Here is a 12,035-nt window from a genome sequence, read left to right as displayed (position 1 = left end):
TTCCTCTGTCCAGCATTTGTGTTCTTTTGCCCGTCTTAATCTTTTCTTTTTATTGGCCAGTCTGTGATATGGCTTTTCTTTGCAAATCTGTCCACTCCAGGACCGCGGAGCAGACCGCGTCAGGCACAAACATTCGGCTATCTGGACCTCCCCCGGGGTTCGGCTGGGAACGCTGCGCCTCCCGAACCTGCTTCCCTATACCCCAGCTGAGTGCTGTTGCCAGGCACGAGGTGGGAAGGATGGTCTCAGGTTCCAGGGTAGTAGTCGTGGGGCTATATCGTCATGACAGCGCATCCAGCTTGACGTTCTTGGATCTCGGCCGGTAGGAGAGGGAGAAGTTGAACCGGGTGAACAGTAGGGCCCACCTAGCCTGCCTGGAATTGAGCCGCTTGGGTGTGTGGAGATATTCCAGGTTCTTGTGGTCGGTCCACACAATGAATGTATGTTCCGCCCGCTCCAGCCATTTCCTCCACTCCTCCAATGCCATCTTCACCGCGAGAAGTTCACGATTCCTCACATCATAGTTCCTTTCCGTGGCGTTGAGGCGCTGGGAGAAGAAGGTGCAGGGATGCAACTTGTGGTCCAGGGCAGACCCCTGGGACAGGACAGCCCCCARTCGAGGTGGGATCCTTGGATGGGCGACTGAAATTGAATCTCCTCTCCTTCCTTAGTTTCCGTAGTCGCCCATCAATCCGAATGGTCAAGGCGATGAGCGAGTCGAGATCCATCAGTAGTTCCCSGGCATTGAGCTCGTCCTTTACTTCCTCCAAAACTCCGTACAGGAACATGTCAAACAGTGCTTCCGGGTTCCAGGCACTTTCAGCTGCCAACGTGCGGAAATCCACTGCGTAGTTTGCCACACTGTGGGAGCCTTGCCGAAGCTGGAGTAGCTTCCGGGCAGCCTCTCGCCCGGGCAATGGAGCATCGAAAAACCTGCGTTACCTCTGCAACGAACTCCTCCAGACTAAAGCATACGGCCGACTGTTGTTCCCATACTGCTAACTTAGAGAGGTCCGAGGGGAAGGAGGAAGGCTGCAGCTCGATAATTAGTGAACACTGAGCGAGAAACGCCCAACAGGTGCCCGACTCTCCATTGACGCGCTCTGGGTGCAGACAGTGTCAAAGAAACAAATGTTTATTTCTAACACAGGGGCAGGCAAATGACAGGTCAAAGGCAGCCAGGGGTCAGTAATCCAGAGAAGGTGCAAATGGTCCAGAACGTCAGGCAGTCTCTGGTTCAGGGCAGGAAGGGGTCAATAATCCAGTGAGGTGGGGCAAGGTATAGAACGGCAGGCAGGCTCAGGGCAGGCAGAAGGMTCAAAACCAGGAAGGACTAGCACTCAGGAGCAAGAACAGACAGGAGCAGGGGAACAACCACTGGTAGGTTTTACAAAACAAAACAAATTGGCAACAGACAAACAGAGAACACAGGTATAAATACACAGGGGATAATGGGGAAGATGGGTGACACCTGGAGCGGGGTGGAGACCAGCACAAAGACAGGTTTATCAGATCAYGGTGTAACAATATGTTTGTTTGTATGAACCTTGATGTTTGCCACTCAGACCTCGGCAACAATGTTGCAAAATATTCATTCGATCTTCCCCCTGCCATAGAAAGCAAACGGTGTCGGATGTCTTCTAGCCGTTTTTCTGACCAGGCAAAATCATGCAGCAGCATCATTAATATGGATAGAAATGTCAATGTAAAACAGCTGAAGCAAATTAAAAGGGAACGTTAGCTGTCATTTCAGAGTTTGATGTAACTTGGTTAGCTTTTGTTAGCTGTTGTTTTCTAAAATCCCCATTACACTCTGTTGTAGGGATAAAACCCTCAAGGTTTTTTGCCTTCACTGGGTATATACGTATATTTATAAACTGAGTGGTTCGAGCCCTGAATTCTGATTGGCTGACAGCCATGGTATATCAGACTGTATACCATGGATATGACAAAACATGTATTTCTACTTCTCTAATTAAGTTGGTAACCAGTTTATAATAGCAATAAGCACCTCTGGGGTTTGTGGTATATGACAAATATACCACAGCTAAGGGATGTGTCCAGGCACTCCGCGTTGCGTCGTGCTCAATAATATCCACTCCCCCCATCATGAATCATTTGAAGCTGAGAAGAATCAGGAGACTTAGAAAACTGGTTGGATCCTTGGGCTCGAGTTCACCACGTGACGGGGATGGTGGATGGGTGCAATCCCATGACTCAGGATCAGAAGGTTGTGTGTTTGATCTCAGTCAGGGAGGCTGTTTAAAAATATAAAAAAATACCCTATCCCAAACATGTACCCTTACCTTAAAACCAGTTGGAATGAGTGCCTAAACTTAACAGTTTAAACTTGCAGTGAGACTGTGAGAGCTTGTTGAACCAATCATCCAATCAAGGTCTCTATAACAGTCAGAGATCAGAAAGGCTCTCAATACTTTTGAGCAGAGTAGATGAAAATATGACGGATAGTGATAGATGAAATGATGAAAGATGGAGATGGAAGGAGGGGGGTGTAGAGGGAAGCATAGGACCCAATAGTAAACTGTCTTATGAACAAAAGCCTCTGTGGTGTCTCTTTTACCTGGTGGCTTCTTAGAAGCATTGCACATACACACATGCATGCCCACACATACACACGTATGCATTCACACATGCACTCGCAAACACACAATCACACACACGATCCACTCAGCACCAACAAATTGAGAAAGAAGGACCCTAGCCTGAAGAAGTTAAATAATCATATTATAAAAACACTAACATGGTTTCAAGTTGGTGTTCATTCATGAAATATAAATACAAAACCCAATAAGCATTCATCTAGTATTGGCTGCGTCAGAGGGAGACTGCGTGTGTCCATGTGTGTGTGTGTGTAGTAGCTGCCTAGGCCGTTGAAGTGTTGTGCTCTGGAATAGGGAGAGGAGAGGGAGGGAGGCAGCAGTCCTACTCGGTAACCTCGGAGTGATTACTTTTCCTTCGATCACTGAGGCTCCCGCTGTGTCCTAATACGCTGTCGCTAATACCAGCGTTCTCCCACTGTCTGCGGATTTGGGGAGTTGACACACGCATATGGACGCACACACACACACACACACACACACACACACACACACTGTGAACCCCCTACCGGGCTCTTCTGTTTACATACACCATTTATGACACACACACAGTGGTTATTCATCAGAATCAACGGGAGCTCTGCTCCTCCGGAACACAAAGCCCAGTGTCGCCAACGCCGTGTAGTGTTGTAATGCCCGCTTGAGAGCAAGATGCTAATTCTGTAGCCTGTCCAAGATACTCTGAGGATTAGCGATGAATAGGAGGATGGAGGACTTACAAGGGAGTGTTTCTATGAAGACACCACAATAGCATGACAGGTTATGCTCATAAACTAAAGAGGCCCACAAGTTGATCCCCATACCCACACAGCAAATTGTTCTGTGTAAAAATGTTGGCGTTGAGGTAAAAAGATTCTAGTGGCGTTAACACCAGTGGGATTGAAATTGACGCCACCTGCGGTGAATAAATGAAGTGTTAGTTGAATCACAGTGGAATCAACACCACATGGCGTTGTTACTCGACTATGGTTAATTTCCGTTAACTCTCTCAAAGTGAAAAAGACATGGGAGGGGCCTCAATATCATATTTCCCAGCATGCTTTGTTGCAGATTGCTTTTTAGAATAGTTTGTTTCTGCATGCATTGATCAATTAAATGATCTTATACTACACAAAGATAAATAACATACATTTCTCTAAACTAATCCAATCTGTAAATGGCTGAACTTATTTCACCCGTTATTGAGATTGTGTTTCCAGTTAATTTAAAATATTTTTTATTTTTWTWTTTTTTATTGTACCTTTATTTAACTAGGCAAGTCAGTTAAGAAAGATTATTATTTACAATGATGGCCTACCCCCACCAAACCTGCTGGCCCAATTGTGCGCCGTTGAATGGGACTCCCAATCACGGCTGGATGTGATACAGCCTGGATATGAACCAGGAACTGTAGTGATGCCTCTTGCTCGGAGATGCAGTGCCTTAGACCGCTGCGCCACTAGGCAGTCTCATTTATCATTCTTCCCTACCTTGGCAGTCATTCTGACTGCAGATTGCAGGTGAATAAAAGTTCCAATTGTTGGATATTCTAACTCTGGCTGGATTCCAATGTGAATGATATCACACTTCGCAAGTCAGCATAATGTGACTTAAAGTTCATATATGGAAATCAGTCAATTGAAATAAATTCATTAGGCCCTAATCTATGGATTTCACGACTGGGCAGGGGCGCAGTCATGGGTTGGCCTGGGAGGGCATGGGCCCACCCACGTGTGAGCCAGGTCCGCCCACTGGGGAGTCAGGCCCAGCCAATCAAAATGAGTTTTAGCCACTAAAGGGCTTTATTACAGACAGAAATACTCCTTAGTTTCATCAGCTGGTCTCAGATGGCTGGTCTCGGATGATCCCACAGGTGAAGAAGCCGAAATATGGAGGTCCTGGGCTTGCGTGGTTACACGTGGTCTACGGTTGTGAGACTGGTGGGACGTACTGCCAAATTCTCTAAAACGATGTTGTAGGCGGTTTATGGTATAAAAAAGTACATTCAATTCTCTGGCAACAGCTCTAGTGGACATTCCTGCAGTCATAATGCCAATTGCATGCTCCTTAAAAACTGTGGCATTGTGTTGTGTGACAAAACTGCACATTTTAGAGTGATCTTTTACTGTCCCAAGCACAAAGTGCACCTATGTGATGATCATGCTGTTTAATCAGCTTTATGCCACACCTGTCAGATGGGTGGATTATCTTGGCAAAGAAMAAATGCTCACTAACAGGGATGAGAAATAAGCTTTTTGTGCATATGGACAATTTCTGGGATCTTTTATTTCAGCTCATGAAACATGGGACCAACAATTTACATGTTTGAGTTTATATTTGTTGTTCAGTATATATAGTTTTTGATCATCTGATTTTTCTGTACTTTTTGTCCCACGCAGGGTCTCCGTACCGGGACAAGATCACCATAGCGATCCTGCAACTGCAGGAAGAAGGGAAGTTGCACATGATGAAGGAGAAGTGGTGGAGGGGAAACGGCTGTCCGGAGGATGAGAAGAATAAGGAGGCCAGCGCTCTGGGGGTGCAGAACATCGGGGGTATCTTCATCGTGCTGGCCGCAGGGCTGGTGCTGTCTTTGTTCGTGGCCGTTGGGGAGGTCCTGTACAAGTCTAAACAGAACGCAGAGCTAGAGAAGGTGAGGTTTATGTAGCCTTAAAGAGACTGTCAAATATTTATAAAGTCTGCTGAAACACTATGTAGATCATGGCTCTCCAACCCTGTTCCTGGAAAGCTACCGTCCTGTAGGTGTTTTGCTCCACCCCTTGTTAATAAGTGCTCAGGGCTCCCGAGTGGCACAGCGGTCTAAGGCACTGCATCTCAGTGCAAGAGGTGTCACTACAGTCCCTGGTTTAAATCCAGGCTGTGTCACATACGGCTGTGATTAGGAGCACAATTTCCCCAGTGTCATCCGCGTTTGGCCGGAGTACGCCGTCATTGGAAATAAGAATTTGTTCTCAACTGACTTGCCTAGTGCAAATCAAATTTTATTGGTCACATACACATGGTTAGCAGATGTTAATGCGAGTGTAGCGAAATGCTTGTGCTTCTAGTTCCCGACAGTGCAGTAATATCTAACAAGTAATCTAACAATTCCACAACAACTACCTAATACACACAAATCTAAAGGGACGGAATAAGAATATGTACATATAAATATATGGATGAGCGATGACTGAGCAGCATAAGCAAGATGCAATAGATGGTATAAAATACAGTATATACATATGAGATGAGTAATGTAAGATATGTAAACATTATTAAAGTAGCACTATTTAAAGTGAATAGTGATCCATTGATTAAAGTGGCCAATGATTTGAGTCTGTATATAGGCAGCAGCCTCTTTGTGTTAGTGATGGCTGTTTAACAGTCTGATGGCCTTGCGATAGAAGCTGTTTTTCAGTCTCTCGGTCCCAGCTTTGATGCACCTGTACTGACCTTGCCATCTAGATGGTAGCGTGGTGAACAGGAGGTGGCTCGGGTGGTTGTTGTCCTTGATGATCTTTTTGGCCTTCCTGTGACATCGGGTGGTGTAGGTGTCCTGGAGGGCAGGTAGTTTGCCCCCGGTGATGCGTTGTGCAGACCGCACCACCCTCTGGAGAGCTTTATGGTTGAGGGCAGAGCAGTTGCCGTACCAGGCGGTGTAACAACCCGACAGGATGCTCTCAATTGTGCATCTGTAAACGTTTGTGAGGGTTTTTGGTGACAAGCCACATTTCTTCTGCCTCCTGATGTTGAAGAGGCGCTGTTGCGCCTTCTTCACCACGCTGTCTGTGTGGGTGGACCATTTCAGTTTGTCCGTGATGTGATAAATAAAGGTTATTTTTCAACTGGGGTTGGAGCTCTCCAGAAACAGGGTTGGAGAGCCCTGATGTAGATGCTTTCCAAACCATGTATTAGTGTTGGGAAAGCTTCTCTGATAACAAATTACTTCACACTGGAAGAAGTTAAGCTACGCTAAAGCACTCTTATCTAAAACTGAAATGACATAGACCACACATTGAAAAAAACAGATCACTCTGGTTCTGGAGACAGATGTTAACAGAATGTGTCATTTAGCCTATTAAACACAAAAACTATGTTTCAATTCAGAATGTCTACTCTATTTTCTGTTGTTTTTTCACCAAAAAAAGTAGTGTGTAGTTCCAGTAGTTAGCTACACCACTACATGGCAAAAAAAGTCATTAACTACTGAAAACACTACAAATATTTGAATTTTGTTTAACGCAAGGCACCAAAGGCGGAAATTACATTTTTGCATCTACCTATCAATTTGGAGATTTGTTGGTATTTTGGTCCATTAATATGAAGTATTTTCAAAAAGTAAACATAGACATTTAAAAAACTTGATGAAAATGTCAATTTTCTTCAGTTTATCATACTGTATTGTAATGTTTTAAAATTGTATAAACGGACTTAATTTTGCTGGACCCCAGGAAGAGTAGCTACTGCCTTGGCAGCATGGGGATCCATAACAAATACAAATACCGTCAATGTATTTTAATGCATTTCAACCACTTTAAAACGGACATACATCAATATTTTCAAAGTTCACTACATTAAATGACACACATAATTTAAAAGCTCAATTCATAGAGAATGTTACAGACTATATTTAGTAACTTACCATTTACCAGTGGGTTAGAGCATGGTATTGACAGCTCTAGCGTTGTTCTTGCATGGACCACATACTGTATACTGACTATATCTGTCAGTTACTGTTGCCAGTTATGTCTGTATTTTGGTCCCAACCTCCCTCTCCCCTCCTTCCCCCTCTTCAGCGCTCTTTCTGCAGTGCCATGCTGGAAGAGCTACGTGGCTCCCTGAAGTGCCGGCGGCGGCTCAAGCAGAAGCCGCAGCCACCAGTCATCGTCAAAACTGAGGAGGTCATCAACATGCACACATTTAACGACAGGAGACTGCCAGGCAAGGAGACCATGGCGTGATTGGGGTCGAAGGTCAAAAATAGCCCTGAAAAGGTTCAAACACCCAGAAGATCTGGAGGGATTGAATGAACGCTAATGTAACGTTAACGTAACCTGAAACTATATTGCGTTGGCCCCCAGCTTTGGCAGTATGGTAGACATGTTTCCTGTGGAAATYTAGATGTGTGGACATGACTGGAGATGATGCGTCACCTCATGGTGGCCAACAGTTTTCGAGAGGGACTTTTGCAGGGGACAAGTTGAAGGATTGTGAGAATGATGGGATCTTTGAGATGGATCTCGATAGGGACTCGAAGAGGAGAACTCAAAATGTGCATGTCTGTTGAGACTGCCTTTGAGTTCACTTCACAGTCGGGGACTTCGCACAGCCACACATGCACACACACCTGTTCAGAGCATCACACTGTATCTTGAGACCCCAAGAAATGAGTTGATGTTGTTTTTTTCTGTTGATGTTGTTTTTTTCTGTTGATGTCAATTACACTTTTGTCAAATCTCCATGTGTGTGTGTCCAGTTGATAAAAAAGGAGCTCATGTAACAGGGCGTTATAAGGAATGTTAAAAAGTGCCAAAATGTTGAATTAAGAACTGTATGAAGAAAATAGAGATGATAAAATATGTATTTATTTCATTTGTAATCATTGATTTGGCTTGACCTCCCTAATACTCATTGTTTATTTTCTGTAATGCGTTTATCGTACCAAAGTTCGGGCGATGTAAAGCACTGACATATTACTTTCAATGACTCCACAAACATGCTGTACGGTGTCAAAAATCACATTACAGTCTGTCATTTTGAGTTAATATCTACTGTTCAAAGGCAAGATTTCTACAAAAAATATGTTCGTTTTTGTATACGGACAAAGTTTTGTAGTACTTTCTATCAGTCTAGCATTCTCTGTGGACTTCACATATGTAGCAGGTGGGAGCCCCACTCCACCCTGATTCAGGGGTGCCCCTGATCTGGGGCCTCCGGGGGCCCCTCTCTCTCCTCTGTCGTCCATACTGTCTCCTCAATAGGGCCCATGTTTCTGTTGTGAGATGACAAGCATATCTGGACGATCTAGAGCTAACCTCATCTCCCTACTACACCTTGCTTACATACTGTAGCTGTACAGTGGCTGTGTCTCAATAGTTTTAACTTTCCATTCCTTGTGTACTTTCCTCTATGACCACTGATACTGTAGGACATGACAGGTGGAAGCAATATAGCAGAAACCTATCCAGTCTTTTATCTATCAGTGGTCATGAAGGATGAGCGTTCAGTCAGAGTGCTCATTCAGAGTGGGGTGAAGTTGCCCGTAGATGCTGATCTTGGGTCACTTTTGCATTTTCACACTAATGGTTAAGTGTAGGATTGGGGGAGGGGAAGCTGATCCTACATCTGTGCCTAGGGGAAACTTCATCATGGAGTGGCACAAACAATCCCAAATGGGTCCATCCCCAGAAAAGAAAAATACAAGGTCCATGTTTCTTAAAATATTTCTTCTGTACATTAATAAATGAATGTAGAATTTGAGTAATTTCAAGAAACCATTCATAAAATATACAGGGGAAACCTAGTTCACAGGCTTTTTTTTACCAGTATTGCTTGCCATTTTCTACCCTGCTAGATTCAGTGGTACAAAGTGTAAATGGTTGAATAATTTGGAAAATTCGTCAGAAAATATCCAACTGTATTGTCAACCAAAAAATGTGATCATAGAATGTATTTGACATTGATGCAAGGTTTTACAAAAAAATGTAATCATTAAAAATGTAATAACTATTCATTTGTTTCCAAACTTTTGATACTATAGTTCTCTTGTTGTGTGTGTGTGTGTGGTGTGTGTGTGTGTGTGTGTGGTGTGTGTGTGTGTGTGTGTGTGTGTGTGTGTGTGTGTGTGGTGTGTGGTTGTGTGTGTGTGTGTGTGTGTGTGGTGGTGTGTGTGTGTGTGTGTGTGTGTGTGTGTGTGTGTGTGTGTGTGTGTGTGTGTGTGTGTGTGTGTGTGTGTGTGTGCTTTGCCTGCCTGCCTGCCCATGTGTCTGCGCGCATGTGTGTGTCTGCCCTTGTGTGTGTTTGTCTGCAGTATTCACTGTTCCTGCATGGGGGTTAATATATTTCCCACACATGCTCAGGGGAAGGATAAAGCTTATAACTCCCCTCACATAGGAATCTAAATTCAACAAAGAATGATATTTGTGTACTCTTCCTGTGACAGATGTGATGTGGTGGGATGGCAGCAGAGTGGGAGAACACAGCTTGCTAAATGATTCACATTAACTACAAGCACTTGTCCCAATGGAGTCTTTTATTTAGTGTTTGTTTTATGTGGAAACTTCTAATGGAAACTTCTAATGGAAACTTCTAAAGATCTGTCTGCCTATTCTCCTTGACAGCTAGAGTGGGTTAGCAGATAGTATGGACGTTTTGTAAATCTGAATTTAGTTGTTTATTTTGACTGGCTGAGGTAAACAGGTGGTCAATTCAAAATACTGCATAGTCCAACTTTATTTTACACAAAACAATTGCACAACATGCAGCTTACAGACCTGTGTCAAAAACATCAGCTGTGCTTGAACCAATGGAATAGTCTCAAAAGTGCAAACTCATTACTTATTCGACATACATATTTGACCTAGTTCTGGTATCTTATTTTGTTGAGCAACTGAAATTGATGGATCATCTTTTTTGCAAATATTTGCTTTTGTCTGAAGCCAAAAAATACAGGAAATTCAAAAGCTAATTTGACATGGTGAGGTTGGACCCAGGTGCAGAGAAGAGACCAGACGAGGAATCAGTGGTTAAGGATAAACATAATACTTTACTAAGAAACGGTAATGGAAGGATCACATTAACACTGGGAAAATAACCTTACACTGTCTCGAAATCTCACTCAGGAGACAAACACACACGGCACACAATTCAAGCTTCAGCAAAGGACAACAGAAAAGACACCTCTTTTAACAAAGAAAAATCATGAAGAGTAAATTGGACACAGTGTCGTTCATGTCTCTAGGACGGTCTCTGCCGCCCTCTGGTGACAGGTGGAACCATGATAGTAACCCCCCCCCCTTCTAGGAGTGGCTCCAGCCGCGGAGCCAGGGCAACCACCACGTAGTTGGTTGAAGTCCCGAACAAGTCCCGGATCCAGGATGTCCTGGGCAGGCACCCACACACGCTCCTCTGGGCAGTAGCCCTCCCAGTCCACCAGGTACTGCAGGGTGCTTCGGACCCGATGAGCCTCCAACAGACTCCGGACGGTGTATGCCATGGAAACCATCGACAAGTTGAGGGCGCGGAGGGACAGGTGTTGGGGGAGACAAGGGACTGGTCCTTACCAGCTTGAGACGGGAGCCATGGAAGGATGGACAGACCCTCATAGACCTGGGAAGCTGGAGACGATAGTTGACCGGGTTGATGAGACTCGGGATCTTGAATAGTCCTATGTAGCAAGCTTCCACGAGTCCACCTTTAAGGGAAGACCCCGGYTGGACAGCCACACTCGTTGACCCGGTCGGAGGAGTCGAAGAGGCCTTCATTGCCGGTTTTCCTGGTGTTGGTGTCGGGCAGATGAGCAAAGCAAGGAGGATTGTGCTCTGACCCAGGTGCGGCAACTTCGACGCCCCGGCAGATGGCACCCCCACTTCGGCCTCTTGTTCAGGAAACAGTGCCGTGCAACGAACTGGGGCCCACGATATGAGACAATGTCCTGGAGAAGTACGTGTAGTCGAAAYACATGGGTAGCCATGAGATCAGCGGTCTCCTTTGCTGAAGGCAACTTGGGTAAGGCGATGAAATGGGCTGCCTTGGAGAACCGATTGACGACCACCAGGATAGTGGTGAGCCCTTGAGATGGAGGTAACCCTGTGATAAAATATACAGACCGATGAGACCAGGACCGGATGTGGATTGGCAGAGGTTGGAGCAACGTGAAGACTTTTTTGGGGCATAGATGGAACAGGCCGCAACAAAGGAACTCTCATCCTCCATCATGTTGGGCCACCAGAAATTCCACCTCAGGAACTCCAGTGTCCGATTAACCCCTGGATTCCCAGTTAATTTAGTGGAGTGTCACTTTTGTAGATCAGTGGGGAACGAGGAGGACTGTAGCTCGAACACCAGAGAGCGCTGGGTGAAGATTCCCTTTCATCCTCCCGGGTGTCTGTCATACCGCCCGGGAGCTGGAATCTTGAGTTCCTGGTGCAGGTTCCCTGGAGGAACTATGGCGACGCCTGTAGCACTGGGTGAAGAGACTTGGACATGGGCTCCTCCTGGGTTGGGGTTGGACTGTGGTTGGAGGGAGTTGGTAAATGCCCGGAGGGTTTCTGATATCTGGAAGAGTTGTTCTTGCTGCCGCCCCAGCAATGCTCGTAAGGTGGGTTACAACATGCTTGATCTGGGTGATCTCTCCTGGGTCCATGTTGTTGGCTGAAGCTTGCTGTGACATGGTGAGGTTGGACCCAGGTGCAGACGAGGAATCAGTGGTTAAGGATA

General features: G+C 45.3%; 1 protein-coding gene across 1 annotated transcript in view; it reads left to right on the top strand.

Moving 5' to 3' along the window:
* The window catches only part of LOC112069637 (glutamate receptor ionotropic, kainate 2), a 59,239-nt gene extending 49,911 nt beyond the window's left edge, over positions 1–9,328 (top strand). Inside the window, exons 11-12 of the mRNA XM_070438634.1 lie at positions 4,997–5,250; positions 7,394–9,328. Of these exons, the coding sequence (XP_070294735.1) occupies positions 4,997–5,250; positions 7,394–7,558 (419 nt within the window). The 3' untranslated portion in view covers positions 7,559–9,328. The remainder of the gene's footprint in view (positions 1–4,996; positions 5,251–7,393) is intronic.
* Positions 9,329–12,035: the final 2,707 nt, after the last annotated feature.

Source organism: Salvelinus sp. IW2-2015, unplaced genomic scaffold, assembly GCF_002910315.2.
Source record: "Salvelinus sp. IW2-2015 unplaced genomic scaffold, ASM291031v2 Un_scaffold1063, whole genome shotgun sequence".
In the NCBI taxonomy this organism is placed as follows: domain Eukaryota; kingdom Metazoa; phylum Chordata; class Actinopteri; order Salmoniformes; family Salmonidae; genus Salvelinus; species Salvelinus sp. IW2-2015.
This window is presented reverse-complemented; position numbering and strand designations above follow the sequence as displayed.